Source organism: Contarinia nasturtii, unplaced genomic scaffold (genome assembly GCF_009176525.2).
Source record: "Contarinia nasturtii isolate CC-2019 unplaced genomic scaffold, AAFC_CNas_1.1 Cnas_scaffold_1371, whole genome shotgun sequence".
NCBI lineage: Eukaryota > Metazoa > Arthropoda > Insecta > Diptera > Cecidomyiidae > Contarinia > Contarinia nasturtii.
Genome location: NW_022198708.1, coordinates 150,945 through 176,002, shown reverse-complemented (window position 1 = coordinate 176,002; position 25,058 = coordinate 150,945). Strand labels below are relative to the sequence as shown.

Below are 25,058 nucleotides of genomic sequence, written 5' to 3'. Positions count from 1 at the left end.
TCTCTCTCTTTCTCTATCATTTTTTCCTCTCACCAACCGAAGCTGTTTAACAAGTCTTCATTCAGCCTCAAATTAAATACAATCAATTAAATTATTAAACCAGACCGCATTTGAATTTAAAGTGAACAAATAAAAAAAAATCAAGACTACATTGTCGAGTGCCAGATACTGATCAAAGCTTGTTTTGAAGTGTTAATGCTTCGCTGTTTCCAGCCTCTCTGCTGCAACATAACATGTAATCAATCTTATACTAATTTACATTAGCAAATCTACTATGTACATATAGTTTTCTAAAAAGAAAAAAACCGCCGAGACCTTGCTTTGTGTATGTGTGCTCTAAACTTTGTTTTATGCACATACAATGGCTATTGTTATCCAATTTAAAATTGGCCACGCTTAACCAACTTGATCTCAGCACCAGCTTACTTTTAATTCAGTTTTTCAACGAAAAAAAAGTTCGTATTGTTTTTTTTTCTTCTCTTCACGCGAATTGTTTAAACGGCTGGCTAAAAACAATGAGCGGTCTCTTAACAATAGCAAATAATTAGGCAGCAAAAAGCCGATAATAATTGACACCCGACTACCGATGATTATAACTCTAACCGATTACTACCAATTTCAATTGTTTAAATAATCAAAAACAGTTTAATTACTCTGATGTACATCATTAACCTTTGACTTCTAGTGGCCAGTATTTTTTTCGTCAAAAATTGCCTTTCATGTTCTTTTTTTTAAATCATAAATTGCCTTTCATGTGGAAATGAATGATGGAATTCAACCATTTCGAGACGTGTGCTTTCAATCGAAATGAATTAACATGTCAAAATCGATTGATGGATCTTTTATAATTTTCAATCGAATCAGATCGTGCGATGCAAAGACGTTCGCTTGCAACGGTAAATGATGCACAAATTAAAAGCTATTCGCCATGTGTGCATGTCGATGAATCAATATCAATTTCGATGGTCGGGTTTACTCTGTTGAATTTCATCGCATTACCTCGAAATGTCATCTACATTTCAATCAATGTATTGAATTTACTATATATTGTCTTGTAACACTAATACACAATTTTGGTGTGCGCGCATACATGGTTTTAAACTATTTCACTGTCACGGTTGCATGTGTAAGATTCCTGTTTATCTCTTTCTGTCTTCCGTTCTGTTATTACTGCAAAAATGTTTTTATCGATATTTCCTTTGAATTGCTTCTGTGTGATCAAATCGCAACGAGTGTGCTTGCGCACATCGAGAGAGAGAGAGAGAGAGAGAGAGAGAGAAGGAGAAAGACAGAAACATTCACTCACAACCACACATTAAAGCATCCAAAATGAGAGATATGATATCAAATGAAGAGAAAGAAGAGCAGAACATTTACAAAATCAAAAGGCAACAGCAACAGCATAATCAAACGGAGCAAAAAGCAACAAATGAAATAAAAGATACTGTATGGCATAAAATCACAGAAACACACAACATACAAACCGACAAACGAAAGATTGTAATGCAAACGACCAACCGTCTGTGGAACATAAAACACAAAATGATAAACCGCGAGAACGAAGAAATGGAAAAAGCAAGCAGAAAGAAAGAAGAAAGCATACACTTACACACATTCATACTTGGCACCTATCGAAATAGGGTGATTGCTAAGTGATTCAGACGATTCATTCAAAACATTTTCAAATCATTTGCGCTGTCCGCCCGTGGATGCGATGTAAACAAATCGATTAATATAAAAGGTTGTTGTTGAAAATGTGTATGTACCACCCTGTACCAATATTATGGGACACTCATCGCAACTCCGCATAAAGCGACTGAAGAAAGAAAAGAGAAAAGCAGCACTGGCAGCGAATGAGCGAGTAAAAGAAAACAAAAATTCAGCAGATACATGAAAGAATTTCCATTCAACAAAATGTAAATATCTACGACGCTGATGACGGAAACAATGTGAAGAGAAAGAAAGAAAGAAAGAGAGAGAAAAGAAGAAGAAAACATAACAACAACCACACAGTAACACACAGAGTCTTATAACACTTACAACAGAGAAAAGAGACTCTCGGCTTAGTTAATCGTCTTTGAGTCTTTAATTGTCAGTTGAATATCGGTTATCATTGCGGAAGGTCGCAAAGAAGAGAAATATCGTCCAAAAAAGCATTTCTTTTGACTTTTTTGGCTGCTGATGCTTGGCTGGTGGCTGCTACTTTTGTTCAAAAAACACAGAAACACAAAACCATCGAGAACCGCTTACACATTTGGCGTTTGAAATTAAAGACATTTCGGCGGTTTTTTATCGTCATACATCGATGTATGCTCCTTCATCATATGTTTTGACCAGTAAACGAATTAAATTCAAATATCGACAAGGAATTTTTTGTGGTTTTATCAATTGCATTGACAACATATATAAAAGAAACACTTCAACGACTCTCATCATCGAACGAATGTGAAACCACATCACACCACATTGGATTGTTAGTAAAAAAAAAAGAAAAACGAAACGAAAAAGATTTTCACATTCTTCTTATCGAATATGCGTGTTGTGTGATAAATTGTGAATTTAAATCAGTGCTAGTGTGGTACGTGACATTAATCGACATCGTTTTAAACACATATATTCAAGAGTTTGCGTTCTTTTTTTTGTCGTTGTTTTCATTCGGATATTTTCAGTTTATTTAATATTTGAAAACTATTCACAGCGCATGCGCACAGTGTTATATCAAACGGTTAAAGTCGGCTTTGATTGATTCTCCTGTTTATTTTTAATTTTGCACAGTGTAATCAAAACGATTGTTGAGCATTTAAAATTACACCAACAATTCATGGGGCAATAACACACACACACACACATTTCAATGGACAAGCTTATTTTAAAATAAATGGAATGAGACACCTAGAAACTGCCCATTTGAAGCAAAACAAAGAGGACAAATAAAACTAGACTAGAACTTCTGATTGCTATTGAACAAATTAATTGGAACGTAAAACGATCAAATGGATGTGCAATCGATGTAACGCCCGTTGCGGTAATCAGATATATTAATGTTTGGAAAAATGTAAAAATTGATTAAAATTGAGCGTGAGATAAATACAACAAAAGAGAGCGAGAGAGAAAAAAAGCAACGAATAGAAGAGGTATAGAATCGCTTTAGAAAAGAAAAGAAAAGAAATATTATTATTTAAAACATAGTAGCCAAATGAAGCAAAGAAAACATCAACGTAACTTCTTCAATGATTTTTGAATGAGAAAAAATTCGCTTATTACCAGTAACGTTTTAACTGCATTTCGAGAATTCACATTGTTGACCGCCTTTTCTTTTCTTTTTCATCTGAATGAAACGCTTAGTTTCACCGAATAATGTGTTTATTCGTTTCAACCGTATTATTTGCATAGTTCACGCGCACCAGTATAACTAACAAACGGAAGAGAGCGAAAAAAAAATTATTATAAAAAATTATAACAGCAACAAGAAGAGAACAGAGAAAAAACCGCGCGTCCAAAATTTATTTGAGGAGAATAAACCCGAATATCTAACTCATCTTCACATATAGATGTAAAAGCGGTAATCTCATCGAAATCCATAAAATTTATTCGTTGCTAAACAACAAAATCACGAACTCACTCATTTTGCTCAAACATACACATTAAATCGAATGACAATGAATTCATTAAAATGTTCGCTAAGATTGCAACCGTATAGACAGTGGATTTTTGTGCTATATTTTGTGTTAATAACGATCATCGATTTTAGCTGTACCGTTGATGGATTAAGTACAACAAACGAACGAGGTATGTATTGATCATTTATATATTCAAACGACGCCTAAGCGCACCCCATCATTTGCAATGAGAAATGTGCATAAAACACATTAAAATCAAATGTGATGATGGAACAAGACAAATCTACGTTTGATCTTGTCTGAGTGACGCAAAGAATGACAAACATTTAAAAAAGTGACTCACACACACTGAAATACAATCGCATCAAGTGATTACGCGTTTTTGTTTTTTGTTTTGAGTAAATCGACCATTTTTCCATTTGGTGAAATTTAATTTTCAACTAAAATTCCAATCAAAACCATCGAATGGAAATCATTTCGATGAATTGAAAGAATATGCAAACGGCACCGGAACGAATACAATGAAAGACAGAAATAAAACACACACACACACACAATGAAAGAAGAAATGATTCGGTTCTTCAACTAGAACACAGCACGGTTTAAAATGAGGAATAAAAAAATTGTGTTACTTCTTCTTCTGTTTATGTTTTAAATTAACAGTATTCGATGAGCGTTCTACCAATGAATCAATCTCATGCGTGCTATTTGATTCATAAATGATGCGCGCAAGTGGTGTCTCTCTCTCTCTCAATCTCATTCGTCCATCTACATCATTAATGCTTTGCTCGTTTTTCATTTCCAATGTGGAAATTGTATTGAAACTAATGCGCTCATCCGATTTAATTCGAAACTAGCTGAGATGGAATCATATTAAAATCATCAAAACCCGGCTCTTATCGATGAATTCGTGGTCGTTGGTTTTTTTTTAGATTCAAATAAATGAGACTTAAAATGACGGACAAAATGCAATTTGATCTTGTGAAATGATCGAAATAAAATAAGTGAAATTAGTATTGGATGAGAAGTGAATGAATTTCTATGGAATGTACGTGACAACACGATTCCAATCGATTGACCTATATAAAATAAATCATTTTCACTAGCCAGAATTTGCATATATCTTTTTTTATTTTTCTCTCAATCGAATTTGATCATGTCTCATGAGTCATACAATTTTTAGAAAGGAAAAGTTAAGCTACCACCACAACGGATGTAATTTTTCTTGCAAATTGTCAATCACAATTTATGATTCATAATAATAAAGAAAAAATTGTGTCCGAAATCAGAACAGTAACCAAGAATAAAATGAAACACAGTAGTCAAAGCACAATACGCACAATCACAACCATTAATTGTTGTGCCAACCATTATTTTCTGAATGATGATATTTGTCTCTGTCATTGTTGGCTTTATTTTGTTTTACGACGTTGAAAAGAAAATTACCTATTCTTAACGAAATGACGGATAAAAAAAAGAGATTAAAAATGTCTGACCCACTTCGAAAAGCCGAGCCAACGAATTCGTCAAATATACAAATAAGTCATATTTCATGTTTATTTACTCGCTGGCACAAGTTACAATTATGACGCGCTCGCACAAAACACTGGCTATCAGACCTTAACCAAAGACGTGAATACAAAACGCTGTATAATATGAAAGAATGTATTGCTGCCACAATACAAAGAGAAAAAATAAATACAAGAGATGCGTAATATTAAGAAAAAGAGAGAAAAAATCCTACGTAAACTGACCAAAGAGCCGATAAAAAAAATTCGGTTTGTAAATTCAACTCTGTACACATTACTTCCGATGCAAACACTGTCTGCGCCATTATATATCTTTTTTTTTGTGCAATCGTAATGTGGCAGGTAGAAAAGGTTGTTCTTATCAGTCCGTGGCCGGTTTTTTTTATCAATCGCTTTTTTTGTCTTCACTTCAATTGCTTTCGCAAAAAAAACTATTGTACAATTGTTTAAAACGAGAAACAAGTTTTTCCGCATGCAAATTGCATTTGAAAAAGAGAAACCAATACATCACGACGTGATGTCATGACTTTTAACTGGTCATGGAAGTATTAAAAAAACATATCACTACCATGTTTGATACGGTCATTTCGTATGTAAAGAAAGTGCGCAAAAATAATGAAATTAAATCTAAATGAAATTCGTCTGTCTCAAATTCATCCAGTTTTGTTAAATTGTTATTATAAAACTGTTGGTGAAATGGTATTTTATTACGATACATAAGCCGTTCCAAATAGAAGAAGAAGAAACAAAAACAAAATATCAGGAAAAAAAAGTGAGAGAGCGAGAGAAACAAGAAAACCTGCATTTCAAAATTCCGTTTGGACAAAATGATTGCCTGAGAACGCAAAGGCATTTAAATAATTATGATCCATGTTTTCTTTTTTGGGTTGTGTTCTTTTTTTTATTTTTTATTTAGTTCTTTCGCTTTTTCTGCTCGGTATTTATCTGTCCAGAGTTTGTCTTCTCATGTCTCATGTTCGCTTAATCAACTTGACAACATTCGTTGAAACGCATTGCTGGGTAATTTGAAGCTGATCATCCAGAATTTTTCAAAATACGAAAGAAAAAAAACGTGAAGAGAGAGAAAATAAAAACTCAAATGAAGAAAGAAACGGCCCAGACATTTCCAAAGCACTTTTGAACTTATAACCCTGGCAATTTTCTATTAAATAAAAGTAAAACGACATGCTGTTTACATGGTGCACGCTTGTGCGATCATCAAAAGACTTCATTAAAACCGAAGAAAAAAACTTCAAATATCGGCTGATGACCACACCCGAACATTTTCAGTTGAAGCAAAAACAAAACAAGATCAAATGCGTGCAAACAACAAAATTTCAATGAAGCTCGCAAATTTTTATGAAAAAAACAACAACAACAACATACACATTAAACGATTTTTTATTATGTGTGTTAATGTGTGATTGTCGTGTACTAAATATGCTGCTGCATACATGCTTTTTTCGCTGTTTTCACTGTCCGATGTCTCACGCATGTTCTTATATGTAAATCGAATTGTTTTGGAAATGCTTGTGTGGTGCGATGATTCCATGCTTTTAGCTGGCTGTGTTTTTTTCTCTCTTATGGTTTCATTCAAAGGGGAGTCGACAATATGTTGGCGTTTGTTTTTTTTATTTGTTTCACTGTCCATTCGAAAATGATGCGTACAAACGTTTGAATGCTCGAACTAATCGAATCGACTAGCACTTCATGACCGAATTCACTTCGCCCATAGAATGCTTTAGCGGCAAACTTCAATATATGTTCATGAGCAATGCGAAGAACGAAAAAATAATAATATTAAACGTCATTTTTTCAAGCGCGTCGCGTTGTTGTTGCTGTTTTTTTTTATTTATATTCTGCAAAGGCAAATGCCATTCTTTATAGTTTTTCTTTCGTTTGGCTCTGGAATTTCAACTTTTGCTGAGCACGCATTTCATTTAGGCCGATTGTTTCCATTGTCCTATTTACCTTTTGGCACATTTAGCTTTTTTTTATAGCCATATGTGTTTATAATCGCCATAGTTTTTTTATTCTGTTTATTTCTCATATTTGTATGACTGCAACATCGTATCGATGATATTTTCTTTCTATTTTTTCTTTTTTGAAATAATAACACAATTTTCTCCTCGCGTTCACCAAAAATGGCACCACAATTGAGGGTAAAAAAATAAAGACATTTTACTCAATTCTTTCATAGAAAAGCATTCATAAAAAGCGACTTTGGTTTGTTTTCATTCTCGCGCCCAAATAGATACGACACTATTATAACGAAGAATGTATTGCAGCTGCTGAATGTATGGATCAAAGGTAGGCCTTCAAGGCAGTGCATTTATTTTCAATAACCAAAGAGTTAGAGAGGAGAGAGATAAAGAAAAAAAAGAGTATCATTGAAAGCCATGACGATGTAAATCAGCAACCGTGCGACTTAACTTTCTCAGGCAGTAGTTGAGCGCTTTTGTTTTTGTTCTCCGGCGGTTGCACTTTTCCCTTGATATTGAAATAAATTAAAAGTGCAGCCAACTATAGCGCTACTATTCCTCTATATATGTAGATTGTAGAACCACAGGCGAAAGAGAAAAAAACGAATTTCTTTATAAAAATTCAAGTGAACTATTGTTCCGTGACACAGAAATAAGAAAATTGAATTGATATATCTTGATAATATCTCTAAGAAGCACACAGCATCCAAGCCAGTCGAATTGCGAATGCGCACACGGCCATGAAAACCCATCATTTTCACAGGTTTTGCGTAGTCATTTTTTTTTTTTTTTTTTTTGAATATGTGAATGCTTAGTCATTTTGACATTTTAACCGCGTGTGTGTGTCATTTCACTTTGGAGGGCTACAAAACACAATAAAGGGAAAAAATCATTTTCTGATTATTTTTTTTCAGAATCTGCGATAGCATTTTTAATTAAAAAAAGTAGTTTGACGGTAGATCGTATATAAAGGATTTTTTGCAATTTTCAGAATTACAATGATTTCAATTTTGTGTATGTTTGTTGCTCGCCGATACTCAAAAACGCGTCCAATCGATCGTCGGCAAAATAAAAAGAAAACATGATAATGGTTTTGTGTTCACGTTGCACATCGTAACGTAACACATTTGATAACCCTTTTTATGAACGTACATTTTTTTCTGTGTCCGAATCGGCTCTTTCTTTTCTCTTTCAGTCTCTCGGATTCTTTAATCAAAACCGCTTAATTCTTATATGTCATGTCTATACAATTTATTGAATACTTTAACCCAAACAAAATCGAATACATTTTTGGTCAATATAAAAAGAAGCGATGGATGAAGAAAAAAAACACATGTTCCGTGTTTTCGAGTATAACTTTCATTTTATTAGACAACGGCCTCAAGCGTTTGCGCATTATTCTTTTATAAATACAGCAACAAGTACAAGTTTATATGTTTTATTGCTCACGTTTATTCTCATTTTATATTGGATACGAATTTTGTGTTTTTGTTCTCGTTATTTTTCTCCATTTACTTGGACTTCATGTTAAAAACAAAAAGTTTTTGTTTCGAATTGCTCCCAAATGCTTCTTAAACAGCGACAGAAAAAAAATCCACTAAAAAGTATCTCTTTTTCTTTGGCCACCGCATCTCTTTTTCTTTTTAATGTGGCGTGATTTTTGAAATAAAATGGGAGACAAAAAACGAGAAAATATTAACATTAATAAAGTAAAATTATAATCGAAGTGTTTGAACACGTTTGTCAAACAAAAAAAAAGCCACACACATGCAGGCACCGATCGAAACTCGTAAAGAAAAACGATCAAAGGGCAGCCACATATACACGGATATGTGACGCACGTTTTAATCGAAACTCTCTTTCATTTAGTGCATATCCGATGCGAGGGAAATTGTGCACGCAGAGAAAATAATGAATACGAAAAGAGTGATGAATCGTCTTAATTTAGATCGAACAATGTGTGTTTGCCTCAAGTTGTGTTGATGACGTTCAGAAAAAAAAATCGTTAAATGCACGACACGTCATCCTTCATTAGTCGTTTTGCGCAGTTTAGTCGGCTTTCAATTAAAAAAGAGCGAGAGAAAGAAGAAAAAAGTGAAATCTTTATGCATATTTAAATCGCATAAACGTAGAATTGTTTCCCATAATCAATTCCGCATACAAAGTATATGGCAACAAATGTGTAAACAGCAAATTCAACACTTGCGCTATTTTCAGTTTGATATGCTGGATATTATTTCAGAAAGAAAACATCACGTTGAGGTCACCAAAGTCTTTTTGCTGCATAAAATCCGAATTTCATTTTACATACAAAAATTTTGCGAACGCAAATTTTCCGTGCGGGTACACCAATGAACAATGCATTGTGCGCCACTTTTTGTCATACAAAACAGTATTATTATTATTATTGAGACCCAATTTAGTGGTCAAAAGAATCGAAGTGATCCTCCTCATCATCATCATCATCATCACACCATGCCGCACCGCACTGTGTCGCACTATAAACATACAACACCACTCGACAATAGAAAGTTATGGTTTACCGTTTAAACATTGAACTAAACTATAATAACCGTACATTTTTCGTTCTGTTATTTACTCGATTGATTCGTATCTATGGTATCTCGTATCGCGTCTTTCTCTTTCTTCGTTATTATTTTTCATCATCTATTCCATCTTCACTAAAAACAATGAAGCACACACAAAAGATCGGATTGTAATCGAAATTACTGTCGATCAATACACATCATCACCATTCGCAAAGCATGTTCTTCTTATATATTTTTTTTTTATAATCGGCATTAATGGCGGGCTGAAGAGAAAATCTTCAACTGAATTACCTTATTGCCTCCGCTAACATAATCAATTCCTGTTTTGGCATTGTAAACAATTCTGTTCGTATTTCTTTTTCACACAGTTCAAAGATCACCTATCCACTCATTCAATTACATACAAATTGCCGAACATATTGTAATAAATGGTCTCATATTACCACCTCGTTATGCCAACTATTTTCATGTTATGTTATATTTTTCTCGTCTCTCTCTCTCTCTCTTGTTATCTCTATTTCTCTCAATGAAACGTAATTTTGTGATATATACTCATTTTCAGTGGTTACAATATTGGTTTTGAGCTTCATGAAATGCCATTTGCCCCTTTTGATGCTGCGAGTAACTTGTGCGCATTTCTTTCGTATACTGAAAAATTATTCGAAAATATTCTGAATCGATTTGGGTGCAGCATCAATCGAAATAAAATTGACACACCTTGGCATACTGGTTTAGTTTCAACGAAATAAGTTAATTAAAGTATGTAGTTAATGATCGTCTGACAACAACAAAAAAATCGCCACAAACGATAAATCATCCGTTTAAATTGGTTGCCATCAGGAGGATTTATCTGTCTCATGGTATTCTGCACCGAAAACGATCAACAGTCACGTTTTTTAAATTTCGTTTTTTTCTTCTTTTGGCCAATGGAAAAACATACTTTTCACATTCGATGCTGAATGTACAGAAAGTAAAACTCCGACATTTCGTTATGCATATTGAATTTTCGACATATTCACATCACATCGAGACCGCATTTAATGTGCCATAGATGTTCTCTTTACCTACTGTCTTCCATTGTACACAATTTGTATCGTTTTCTACGTTATGGTAATTTGGCGTAGAAGGCACACAAATTTGTTTTTTTTTTTTGTTAATTTAATAACTTTATTCTGCTGGTCAGATGGTTTATTCGGCTGTAATGATAAAAAATTAACGCTTCTTGTTTAGTTTTCTCTTCACTGACCTACCGACGTCATTTTCCAACTTATCAGCTGGAAGCAACAAATTTCTCAGAATAAATATTCTCAAATTCTTACAGAGTCAATTTTTCACGAAGATTCACCATACATAACAAACATGCTGTTTTTTTTGTGTAACACGTGCGTGAAAAGCGTCCATTACATACGTTTCGCTGAATTCAATCAACGGAAAAGTTTCAATTTCATGCAGTCGATGTGATTTTAATGGTTCATGCGTCATTATCATTGTTTGTTATTATTTATTTTGATATAAATTGAATTGCTGTATTGACGGCTCACATGTTAGATTCATTGCCACTAGAAATAAAAATCAGCGATTGAACGAAAAAAAAAAGTCGTTTAGAATCGAAACGAAAATCGTGTATCAATGGCAATCACCGAAAATCGACACGATCAACAACTTTCACTTTGATTTTGATAGATATCGGATAGAAAGCACACGCTAAATACTCATTTGTTATAATATCGATTTTTGGTACACATTTCGAATGCAACGATTACCGCATCCGTTTCAAATACGATATTTTTCCTCTGAAACGGTTAAGAAATTGAAATGTATACAGGGCTCAGATGGAAACATTCAAAAGGATGTCTTGCAATAACAATCAATTTTTATATGCACGGAATATACCACAAAATACATACATTTTCGCACATATACTATTCTTTGAATATTTTTCGTGAAATGGATGCTGAATCGCAACGAGTGTGTATTCAAGAATTGAAGTCTTAATGTTTTCCTTTTGACTTTAGGTCATGGCTTTTCTCATGAATACCGTTTCATCAATAGCTGCAGGCCAAAGACTCTCTCAAAGCTTATTGTTCTGTTGTTGGTCTATCCATTTTTCGCAATTTATTTTCTTTTCATTGATTCAATATTTTCTTTGGCTATTTATTCTTTTATTTTTAAATCTAACCGTGGTCCGCGGGTTTATCTTCTTTTACAGTACATTTATGCATTAAGGTATTTATAGATTTTGGGCGAAAGAGTCAGAAAGAGAAAGACTCCGATTTTTTTTCTTCTGTTTGACAATGTGGTTTTGATTAAAACAAATTATTCCATGTCAAATTGTATTTATCGTTATGGTATGGCTGACACAAAATATCATCAAAAAAGTCATTTCATTAAGCTGTACATTATACAATAGAAATTATGTTACTGGGCCATTCCAATAATACCGCAATAAACCATTTTTCTTTTCGGTTCAATTAATATAGAATCGTCAAATGGGAATGCCATTTTCAATGAATGCAAGTGAATTCTTCGATTGTTTTCTTTTTAATTGAAAAAAAAAGAAAGAACAAATCCACTTGCATTCAAGCACTTTTTCTCAAAATGAACTGACCAGTACCAATTGACTTCCTTCTTCTACATCATCATCAGCTTTTTTTTCGTTCGTTCGTTTTTTGGCGAGGCGTATAGGCATTTTCCATTTTGTGAAATCTCTCACTTATGCCATTTATTCAAATAACAGTATGTTCATTACACGATTTGAAATAAATTGTGAGTATCGCGGTCTGTTGTTTGGACGTACCGGCTTTCAATTGTTCACAATTGAGCCTAAGCGAATTATGCATTTTTTACTCGCTCACACTTACATATAGACACTCATAATTATTATTATTACTTTCAATCGTAACGTAAGTACATGCCAGAACTCGATTGCGAATGAGTAAACGTGAGTTATTTATTATCACACGAAGCGCTTCATTTCAATCAACAAAATATACCGATATAAATAACGGACTCCGTTCAAAATGTGTTGTGTTACCTTTTGTTGGGCCCGTGCATAGCATTCTATCATTCAATCCATTTAGCTTCTTTTCCATCTCTATCTCTCTAGAGATATATCCATCGTTTTCAAATGTAAATCATTCATTTATTGTCTACAACATTGTTCAAATGATATTGAAAAGCAAACAACAAAGTATTTGAATTTTAAACGATAGTCCGACTTTGTAACATGATGAGAACATCGTCCAAAATTAAATAAGATGCAAAAAAAAAACCAGCACACCGTTCATACATATATGATGATAATGGGGTAATAACTATATATATATTTTTTTTGTGTGTTCGAAGACACATTTCCGTGTGCGTGTAATGTGTTGACGATGTAAATGTGCAACAAATTTCATGGATGAAAACTTGATTCAACAAAGTTGTGAATCAGACTAGATAAACTATTCCAACAGAAACTAAAAACGATAAAACGATAATAGGCTCATTATTCACTTATATGTGGGCAAAATGCAATTCAGTTGCATTGTATGGAAGAGAGAATGGGACGGAAAATAAATGAGCAGATGGTTTCAATCGTAAACAAGGAATCGATATGTTCTGCAAGTATAATTTTCCCCAAAAAATCGTGTTGTTTTCTCGTTAAATACGAAAAATATTTCAATTGGAAAATATGAAAAGCATGAAATTGGGCATTACTACTCAAACATCAATTAGTTATGTACTTTAAAGAATTTAATCAAACATTTTGCGCGCACCGGTATGCGTAAACATGGAATAATGTATTTGTTTTATTATAAGTTGTATCATCAGAGAGATGTGCATAGTGCACAACGACGATGATATATTTATTAAGATGATTCACAGTGGGACTATTAACTCAATTCTTGCGGAATCGTTTGTGTGTGTGTGTTTTTTTTTATCTCTCTAAGTTAGAGCATTGAGAGGATGCCAAGGCATTCCCAGACAAATAGAACGTCAGCGCTTTCTAATTCGCTCATCGATTTTGCAGCATTAAATATATATTTCTTTGCTAAAATCCATGTCGTTATCATTTTCTTTTGTTTGTTATATTGTCCCTCTGTTTTGACTTTCTCATCACAAAATCTTTTATGTAGCTGGTATATGTGTGTGTGTTTTGTTTTTTTTGCCTCATTTTTGTTTCTTTTTCTTTTGTTTCTGTTGATTTTAATGCCACTCAAATCGCAATCAAATATATTGAGATATTTTCAAATGAGCTTTCTTAAGAAAGGTTTTTATGTTGTCGACAGTCGATTATCTTCAATAATACACACAACATCTGATGATTGTCTTCGTTTTTACTTTTCAATCGATATTTTCTGCACATTTATTGGGCATTAAACACAAACATCAAGAATATTGTCCATGGTGACCCGAAATGATGAAAGTAAAATACATATTGTTTCCTCTTGACATAAATATATTTGGAAAATAAGCAAATAAAAATATGAATAATAATGCCAATAATAATACCAATGAATCGTGTGTCCGGGTGCCATGCGAATATCTCTCTCTTTTAAATCGTAAATATTGACCGATATTTTAAAAAAAGGCACACAAATTTCTATCGACCAAATAAAAAAAACATATCGATACTACTCACCTCATCATCTCGAAAAGTAAAAGTTATTTGATAAGCGTAAAGCATTTAAAAAAATTTAGAACACACCTTCATCGTTAAATATTTAGATATGGGCATGTTTCCAAAAAAAAAAAAAACAGAGTTTCGACCGTGTTTTTTTTGGCTCGTCGAATTTAAAACCGTTTAACTAAAGTAGAATCAAGCGAAAAAAAACTATTTGTCAAAATCATGATCGAATTGATACGTGGAACGAGTGAAAGTCGTGTGCGAATAGATATCGGCACCAAATTACGATTGGTCGCAATGTCAAAACGGATCTAATTGTATTGAATACTTAATTATATTCAGCCATTTCCACTTTGTGTGCCATTCTTAGTGGCACTGTTTTTTTCGACACCATGGTCTGCATCTTGTGAGTATACATAAATACGCGAAATACCATTTGACTTATCGTTTATTCATAATTTCTTTTTTTCGCTCTCTTCTGTTCATAAATTGTCCGCAAATAAGTATAAATCACTTTAAAAAATCAACATTAACCATGACAATTTCGATCGAATGCGAAATACTTCTTGGTAAAAAGAAACTAATCGCATTTTTATACACATAACTCATGTGGCATTAGTCGCACCCGAATCACCTCTAACGACCAGAAATTAATTGACAATCTATAAATCAGATCTAATCGAAGAGAAATATAGGGAGAGAGAACTTGTTGGCACTTGGTCATACACACACTGACTCGTATTAGCATATTTTACGCTATGATTTACTGACTCATTTTCTGCTTCATATTTGATTATTCATTGGTGCCGATATATGTGCTAGCATTCGCGCCGTTTTTATTTCATTTAATGTATAAATGAACGTATGTTAGTTAGACTGTGTGTGTGTGTATGTTTGGATCTCTTCGATTGCACAGTCGTCGCACAGTACCAGAATGGATGATAATTCGATATAGAACGATGCGCTTCATGTATTAAAATGCCGTTATGTCCTGAATACTTTATTGAAAGCGCTTTGATCACATGTAACAATTATACTAAATGTAATAACTGGCATTCGTTTCATTGCACCTCTATAAATTTGTACTGAAAGCAAAAAGAAGGAACAACATCACGGTTTCGAAAATAGTCGATGTCGTCGTCGTTGTCTTGAACATGTGCCGATAAAATTGTGTTACGGGTATCTCTTCCAATGGTTATATGCCATTGAATTTGCGTAGATGTATGCATAATAAATTCAAAACATATGTACACGGAACGAAGCGAATGACAGAGACGACATATTAAAAATATGGGACAATATAATTCAAATATTCAGTATTACTTAACTCAATTCCATTTTTCTCTCTTGGAAATTCCATACATATACTCACTTTGAACGGTATTTAATGTAAACATACATTTTCAGTGCATTGCTTTTTATAATGGCTCATGAAATTCCATTTGAAAACTTCGTTTAGTTTTTTGTTTCATATTTCCAATAAATCGAAATGAACTTAAAAACAACGGATGAATGAAAAAAAACCATAACAAAATTAGAATACACGATTTCGTACAATTAAGAGTTTTCTGCCGTTTTTTTTTGTTACTTTTCTAATAATAAAAATAAATTTAATGGTCGAAATTGTTTCACGTAACAAAACACTGTCAAGTGAAAGTTAGAGAGAAAAAAACACTTCCACAGTATAAATGTCGTCTTAAGTGTTGGGAGGTTCAAGCATTTTTTGCTTAAATCTTTGGCGTTACATTAATTCATCAATTGAAAAAATCGAATTAAAAAAAAGTGACAAGGGTTTCAAATTGTAATTACATGGCGGCATTATGTGTAAATTAAGATTGACTTGTTGATTGATTCTGATTTCATAAAAACCATCGTCTCTGATTTGTTAAGAGTGACAAATTAAAAATGCATTGATTCAACAAACCATCTGTAGAAATCAAAGTCACATCGAATTGGATCGATGAAATCATCGTCGATAACTGAATTTATCACCGATACCCTTCATGCTTTAAATCATTCATTTATGCTCTTCAGAAATATTTTGCAGAGTCTGATAATGATCCTCCTCACATTTATTGCTCTGAGAAACGGTCTGTGATATTTTGTGGTACGAATATTATGGTGAAATCAGTATAGTACCTTAATATAGAATCTAGTTTATTTTTATTCTATTTTATTACATTTGTTTTCTCAGAGAATCAATTTCCATTCCGTTTAAAATTTGTTCATATTTCCATCGAATTTTACGTGGAATAATAAATAATTAGGTCCGTGTTCTATTCAGGGACCGGTTCGCGCATATTTCTTTGCAAGATAGCTATGCTAAGCATAGCGGAGACTCAAGCCGCAACGCATCCGTCGTCATTCGATTCGAGCTATATCTTATGCGTACGTCTCTCAAAGCACGGCCGCCTGCATACACAAACATGTGTATGTTCATACACAGTGGACGGCGATGCGTCGGTTGCATTTGCCGCTATGCTTGGCATGTCTATGATACCTAGCGTTTCTAGGCAAGCATGGAAATATGCACGAACCGGTCCTTGGTTCTATTCAAATCGTTCATCAAATATTATGATTGACTTCCCAAGAACGAACGAATGTGATGAGCAATTTTTGCATTTGAATGTGTCAGAAAGACTATATAGGTCATTGTAAAAATGGAAAAAAGTGAATGATTGTAGTTCAAACGCAATAATACGTAATCTCTATGGATCCACAATCTCGCAATTGGCTATTTTCGACATTTTTCTGTCAATTATGATCGATTCACACATGATTCATTCAAACTGACGGTATAATTAATGTATTCCGTTTATGACGGTGAGTGTATCATGTGAAATGAGAAGCTCATGGCACATACACAACGTGGTATCACATTCAAGCCAATTAGATAATTAAACCCTTTCCCATTAACAGGTCACCGTGTATGCACATTCACACGGGATGAGAACATAAACATTTTCACTAATTTCCTCCGAATATGTGTGTGTGTGTGTGTGTGTTTGGATTTGTCGTTTGGCCACATACATAACACTTAAATAACTTCAATAACATCGCATGTATCGTCATGTAATCATGTAAATATGATTGTGTGTATGGATTCTTGATTTTTTTACATTAGAAGTATTGCAGCATCGTCGTAGTTTCAAATGCGGCTCAGCAAAGCTAGCATCATTCTTAATTGGCAAACGGCGCGTTATACTCTAATGGCCTATAATTCGTTTTTCGTTTTTATTATCGTCATTATTTGTTTGTTGATCGCTCGTAATTATTTGTAATCTATTCACATCGCATGTGCTTTTTTTGTGTACTTGTGGCTAAGCGCCCGAAAAAGGTGGCTCCTCTCTAACTCTGTTTCTGATATATGGATGGTGGAACCGTTGAATGGCATGATGTTCTACCTTTGTTGTTTTTCTGAATTTCCTTATAATTTTTTTTACTACTTTAAAAGTTATGTGTGGCTTTTATGTCGATGTCTAACACCAAAATAAAACGGGCAAACGTCGCGCGCATTTGTGCGCGCCAAGAAATCTAGGTAAAATGAAAAAGATATAGGTTACGTGAAACGCGCGCGGGTTCCAACATACGCATATACACACCAACTACTATTAATGGCACAGAAACTACACTTTGCACGGAAATTAAGCATACTTAAATGCCATACTGTGCGCCAGTAAGCGCGCACGTTCTCTCTCTCTCTCTCTTTCTCGGAATGGTGCACGTTTGGTATATATACATGCAGACCGCGACCAAAAAATTTGTCGTGATTTTCATTCCTCATATATTTACTCATTTGACTTTGTTTAGTTTTACTTGCTTGGCTCACTTGTGCGAGCTACTTACTAGCATTTTGTTGTTGTTGTTTGTTCGCCGTCGTCATCGTCTTTTCATTTTTATCACTTGTTCGTTATTCCTTCACGCTATACGATACCTCTAGGTAACGGAGTTAGTATCTTCTCTCTCCGTATGTGTATGTGTGTTTGTGTGTCTTTATATATTTTGTTGTGGTCGGTTTGTTGCATTTATGGCTCTTGGATGTTTTAGGTTGAACATATTCCAACACGGATAAGAAAATGGGTCAACTTTTATTTTCAACTTTAATAACAGAAAACAACAAACAAACAAAAAACACATTAAACAAATCTGCGCGTTGCACACAGCGGGTATGAGAGGAGAGATGAATGAACATGTCGACAAACAGAATAAAGCAACTAACTAACCAACCATCCAAACGAATGAATGAACAAAAAATAAAACACAAAAATCCATAGCATGTGCGTGGGTCTGAGATTGTTATCATGGCTCTGCATAAAAACAAACGTCGTATACGTTCATATATGCATAATGCATATTACAGTTCTGATGAGTTTTCGGTTTCATTATTTATTATATGACTCCTTCGTTGGTTCCGCAGGCATTTTGTCTAATAAGCTTAATCATCAAAAATTCAATTAGGAAAATTGTGGCGAGCACACACGTTTGTATGTTGAAAAAAACATTAAACTTGAAACTTGTCATTCTTCGCGAAATTCAATTAATGTTTCATCTAGATAGTGCTGAAATAGACGCGCCAATATTATATTTTTTTCCCATCACAAAATTGTTATATACACAATGGAAAATTAATTATTAATGATTATTGTTTTCGTTTGTATTCGTTTCACATGTGTAGGAGAACGTAAATTATTTGGTGGATATAGAATAACACCGAAATTTTGTAAACCATCGAAAATTCTACCGAAAGGTGATCCACGAGCCGAAGGTCCCACCATTTGCATGTTTAATCATGAATGTACTCAAAGACACGGCGAAGTTGTTGGCGCCTGTATGGATGGGTAAGGATTATATATGCAAAATATTCAATACTTTAATCACTTAGCATATATTCTTGAACAATTATTTAACATGTCATTATTCTTCTCTCTCTCTCTCTCTCTGTTTGTAATACATTTAGGTTCTTATTTGGTGCTTGCTGCCAATTGGCGGTAAATGAAGCGGTTATCGATGATTACAATAAACCACTCTTGAATCCGCTCGATACATTCAATGGAAATGATAATCGTGTACCATCAAATAATGGGTACGGCGAGAGCGATACCGTTTTAATTGAAACGTCAAAGCCATCAACGCCGGAGATAACGTCAATATATTTATCATCACATGCACCAGGTCAATCATATAGCCCCGAGCTACCGTCACAAGTTACAGATTCCCTCACAACATTCGGCACAACCATTTCAAATAAAAAGAAAACCCAAAACACAAAACAACCGCATCAAACAAAACCAATACCATCAAAGTATGGCAACAGTGGTAGCACGGACAAATATGTCTTAGTGCAAACATTGTCAAATGATAAGAATGTTGCATCGTCAAAACCGGGTGCTGTTTATGACAATGAAATCAATTCCATTGAGTCGATTATTCTGATGTTGAACGATACAAAAACCGGTCCACAATATGATACAGAAGTAAAACCACAAACAACATACGAATATACGAGCAGTGGTTTGCCAACTAAATACGGTAGCTCATCATCGGCTGGCAATTTTTACATTACAACTAAACTACCATCATCATCAACAACATCATCATCGCCAATTTCATATATACCGTCAACAAAACGTCCAACCATATACAATGTTACATATACAACATCACAAAATGCAATAACATCGATTTTCACACCGTCAACAACACCATCAACATTGGCCACCATTTTCCAAAAGGTTCCAATTTTAACGCATTCCAGCTCAATCACCACAAAATCACCATCAACTAGTTATGTGTACAGTACGATCATTCCAAAACGTCCCACATCGTCCAATTCAAATCCAAATCGTATCAGTTCAACCACAACATCATCGAAAAAACCAACAAAATCATCAACGGCAAATAATGCAAAAAAACCAGTGCAAAAAGTGACACAACGTCCAATTTCAACGAGCTATGTCAGCGGACCAACACCATCACGACCAACATATTCGCCAACCAAACGACCGGCCGTATCTGCGTACACAACACCAAACAAACAACAATCATCAGAAGTACCGATCATTAATAAAATTGGCTCAAGCACACCCGCACCAACTGTTATCGTTCTCGGTCCATATGGACTTGGTTAGTAAATTTATTTTATTTTTATTTTCAGCTCTTGAACTGTGTATTTGAAAATGTTATGCTTGTTTTTGTAGGTTCAACGGAGAATCCATCGCCAACGATTCACATAACACCAAAACCGACCGCCAATTTTGTATCGTCCAGCACAAGTTGGACGGTTAGTCCAGATTTGAATAAATATACTCCATCGAAAATACCAAACACATCACAATATGTGTCATACAGTCCAATTTTAACAAAACGTCCGGGACAAAATGAACCATCGATTTATACACCAGGTGTCGGTCCAATTCTGTCCAATGAATTTGATGATACCGGTTACTATGGACTTACATCGACAACAACAAGACCATTCATTGCGAATATACAGCAAACGGTGACTTCAGCGTCCATTTATGCGGTTGTCGATGAAAATGGATTTCCTGGAACGGCAACACCAAACGATGATTTATATACATCACCAAATGATTTAATCAATTTTCCACCGGTACGAAATCCAAATTTAAACGCAACCGCACAAATACCGGGCGCAACAATTGAAGATTATGACATTTCAACGCCACAATTTATCGAAGATGAATTGCTCAATGACAAAATGAATTTATTGGTGAACAAAATTGTTGAGTCACTCAAAGATAATTTCCATGATTTAGCTGATATTGTTGAGAATAAGACGGTGACAAAGCGACCACAATCAACGGCAACAACAATTCAACAACGACCGATTACAACATTACCAACGAAAAAACCACCACAACGAGCAACAACCACCACTAGACGTCCAACTACCTTAACCAAACCAACAACCAATCGACCAAATCGAAGAACAACAAAAAAACCACAAACCACCGTTCTCAATCGGGTATGTTTACATTTTTATTGGACACCAATACATTTCTTTTTTTCCATTAATTCGAAATGAAATGAAATGAAACTACTTCAAATGTTTTCTTTCTTTTTCTTTTCGAAGGTTACAACCACCAAACGACCAACCACAAAACCACCAAAACGACAACCAACAACAACCGTTCAACAGGAATACGAAGAGGTTACTGACGCCATCGAAGAGAGCGACGAGGATGTTGGAGAAGAAACGGCCGAAGAGGAAAGCACACCATACTTTGAAAGCGGACGTGTCCGTAAGTGATTCATATCGAATTATTATCATGTTATAAGTGTTTGAATGTCATGTCATGTCACACATATCATGTCACATATATATGATGTTCATAACGCATTCACATTTATCTAGATTAATAATAATAAACATTATTCATTTAATTAATCGATTGTGATAGAATGCGGTGTTCGACCTCATGTGAAATCTGGTCGAATTGTTGGTGGAAAAGGTGCAACGTTTGGTGAATGGCCGTGGCAAGTTCTAGTCCGAGAATCAACTTGGTTGGGTCTGTTTACCAAAAATAAATGCGGTGGTGTATTGATTACGAAAAATTATGTTATGACTGCTGCTCATTGTCAACCAGGGTATGATCGATTCGAATTCAGTTTTATTTGAACATTTTCCAACAATTTTATTTCTCTGTGTGTGTGTTTAGCTTTTTGGCATCATTGGTGGCTGTATTTGGGGAATTTGATATTTCTGGTGATTTGGAGAAGAAACGATCCGTTACGAAAAATGTGAAACGAATTGTTCCTCATCGTGAATATGATGCGGCTACATTTGAAAACGATTTAGCATTGCTTGAATTGGAGAGTCCAATTCACTACGATACGCATATTGGTGAGTTGATAAATTAGCAAACGAAAAAAAACCTGCGAAAAACGAACGTTTCGGTTTCACTAAAAAAAAATTGGTTTGTTGTTTCTTTTGTAGTTCCAATTTGTTTGCCAGATGATGGGGCCGATTTTACCGGTCGTATGGCAACAGTCACTGGATGGGGTCGCTTGAAGTATGGCGGTGGCGTTCCATCTGTTCTACAAGAAGTTCAAGTAAATATATATAAAATGGTCATGGTTTAAATGTGCCGATAAATAATCAATGGTGTTTTTTCCTTTCAATTTGTTCATGTTTAGGTGCCAATTATCGAAAATGAAGTGTGTCAGGAAATGTTCCACACAGCTGGACACAATAAAAAGATATTGTCATCATTTTTATGTGCTGGATATGCAAACGGACAAAAAGATTCATGTGAAGTATGTCATTCAAATGCAATTTAAACAAATTTTTCCATTTCAAAAATGTTGTGAAATTTAAGCGACAGAACATTTTCATTGTTTAATCATTCAAAATCTCAGGCGCTCAAGCGAAATAAACCAGCTTTTATTTAAACAAAGCCTTGAGCTTCGCTTTATTGTTTGAGTTGAATGTGAATGTTTGACTTTTGATACGAGCACATGCGACACAACCATATTCACATTGCTCAAAATCCCTTGAATCTATATCTCAATTGAATGAAAAGAGAATATATGAATAGATACAAAGCCTACACTGAGGATTTCCACAAACACAAAACACAAATTTGCTAGTCGACTTTTTGCCAAAAGTGTTTTTTTATTGCTTTTTGTGCATCGTCACCGGCCACACGACACCGACGCAAAATCAAATATTTACTGAAAAAAATGTATAAATTATTGAGATTATAATTCAAACTATGAAACACACGTGTTGAGTATGTTTAACTCAATCAATGTATCTGCTTTTTTCTCTCTTCAAATGCGTTTTGTAGGGTGATTCAGGCGGTCCTCTTGTTTTGCAACGGACAGATGGTCGATGGGAGTTGGCTGGAACTGTTTCACATGGTATTAAATGTGCTGCACCATACTTGCCTGGCGTCTATATGAGAACGACATACTATAAACCATGGTTGGAAAGCATAACAGGAGTTTGAAACAATCAACGAGCAAAATAAATTGCGCTAATATAATGTTATACGCTATATGTGCATATATATGCATATATGTTTTGAAAATGCAGAATACGTCATCCCACGCACAACAAAACTAATTTTTCGCCCCCATTCCACACACCACCATCCATTGACCAGTGAGACAACAAAACATTGACGAAAAAAAAACGGAAACTAATGCTATATATACATACATAATATTATTGATTGGGGAAGCGAGTGCAACCCTTGCATCATATGTGAATAAATCAAGGTTTTTTTTTTCATTCATTCACTAATTTTTTCATACACACAAAAAACACAACAAAATAAGATTATTACTGTTAGGAAACCCAACTAATTTATTTAAATGATGAATTATAATGACAAAGAGCGAAATACACGGAAAACGTCAGAGTTGAATCATGTAAAAAAGAAAGAACACAAACAAAATATATTATGTTCATGCAGTTTCTATACTGGAGCTAACGCGTGTGTGTGTGTAGTCAATTCTATTTTTTATTAATGCTTGTACAAATGAATGTATCAACTAATGATGTATCGACTGTTGTTTGAATGACATGCTATCTTTCTTAACTTACTAAAATTTAAAATTTAATAATTTATTTAATTTATTCAACTATTTTACATAAAACATTTTTTAAAAAATGCTTTTTTTGCTTATTTATTTTCATAGCATTAGAAATGTTTTCATAAATTATTCAAGCAAAGCCACTTGCCTGGTTTGGCATTCATTCTGGCGTCATTGTTGCTATTACAAATTCAATGCAATGCTAAAATCTCGGAATTTCTTTCTCTTTTAAAATAAACATCTACTATTTTTCTTTCCGTTCAATATATTTTCATTTTGAATGCATTTTGTGAGACAGTGGTTGTGCTTTTGCCACAAACACACACATACACACACACAAAACAAATATTGTTGCATAGAATTCATTGAAAAAGAGAAATAAACAAAAAAATAAACATTGAACATGTTTTGCGACTGTTTAAAATTGAAATTCAAAGCGATTGAATTTTGTTTTCTCATTTCGAATGCAACGCGAAAAGAAAAAACAAAATTTTGTACGTTCGGATTGGCTTTCGTCTTCTTTTTTTTTTAATTTAAAAAACAATTTCGTTTATACGTTTTTTTGTATAAATATTTATCGTGCATATAATAATTTAAAAACAGATTTAGAGAGAGAAACAAAAACGAATAATGAAAATGTTAACGTTTAAGACATTGTTAAAAAGTGATTAAAATGGTTTTTAAAAATTCAATAAAAATTCGAATTGTTTTTCTTTTCTTTGATCCTTTTGAATAATTAGTAATTTCCAATACACAAATATGCGTGTAACAAATAGAGTTTACGCTGCGGTACGCATTATCATTGTCAATGGCTGCACTTAAGGTTAACGGTAAGTAAATGGTATACGATTTGATTCGGTCTTATTTTGAATATCACAGCTTTCGTCGTCATCAACATCGTCGTTGTTCAGGTGAATGCCTCTTTTACACGAGGATAAAGTGAAATTTACGATCCGCCAAATGTCTCCCTTTCATTCACTCGTAAATATTTATTTGTAATCCTATTTCGAAAATTCGAGATTAACTGTAATATGATTCGCATAAAGCGAAAGCAATACACAGCACAAAAAAAGTACGTGGGCGCGCGAATTTGGAATCTATACACGCGTCTCGTACTTGTACATACATATGAATAATCAGGATGGCATTCAGGCATAATGTTCGCTTTAGCGAGACGGCATAACATGTTTTCGCTTATGTTTGAG

The 25,058-nt window shown here is 34.1% G+C and overlaps 1 protein-coding gene across 1 annotated transcript; it reads left to right on the top strand.

Moving 5' to 3' along the window:
• The first annotated feature begins 2,109 nt into the window (after positions 1–2,109).
• LOC116345945 (serine protease filzig) lies at positions 2,110–24,263 on the top strand. Its single transcript, XM_031775755.1, has 10 exons — positions 2,110–3,789; positions 18,968–19,130; positions 19,250–20,415; positions 20,490–21,277; positions 21,386–21,554; positions 21,714–21,900; positions 21,972–22,156; positions 22,250–22,365; positions 22,450–22,569; positions 23,103–24,263. Exons 1-10 carry the CDS (start codon positions 3,654–3,656, stop codon positions 23,262–23,264), a joined length of 3,192 nt encoding a protein of 1,063 aa, XP_031631615.1. The 5' UTR covers positions 2,110–3,653; the 3' UTR covers positions 23,265–24,263.
• The last annotated feature ends 795 nt before the right edge of the window (positions 24,264–25,058 follow it).

Excerpts from the sequence above, each read along its gene's own strand:
- LOC116345945 (XM_031775755.1), top strand. The coding sequence starts at position 3,654 with ATGACAATGAATTCATTAAAATGTTCGCTAAGATTGCAACCGTATAGA. Across the intron at positions 22,366-22,449 it reads CTGTTCTACAAGAAGTTCAA|GTGCCAATTATCGAAAATGA; the intron begins GTAAATATATAT and ends GTTCATGTTTAG. Across the intron at positions 22,570-23,102 it reads GACAAAAAGATTCATGTGAA|GGTGATTCAGGCGGTCCTCT; the intron begins GTATGTCATTCA and ends TGCGTTTTGTAG.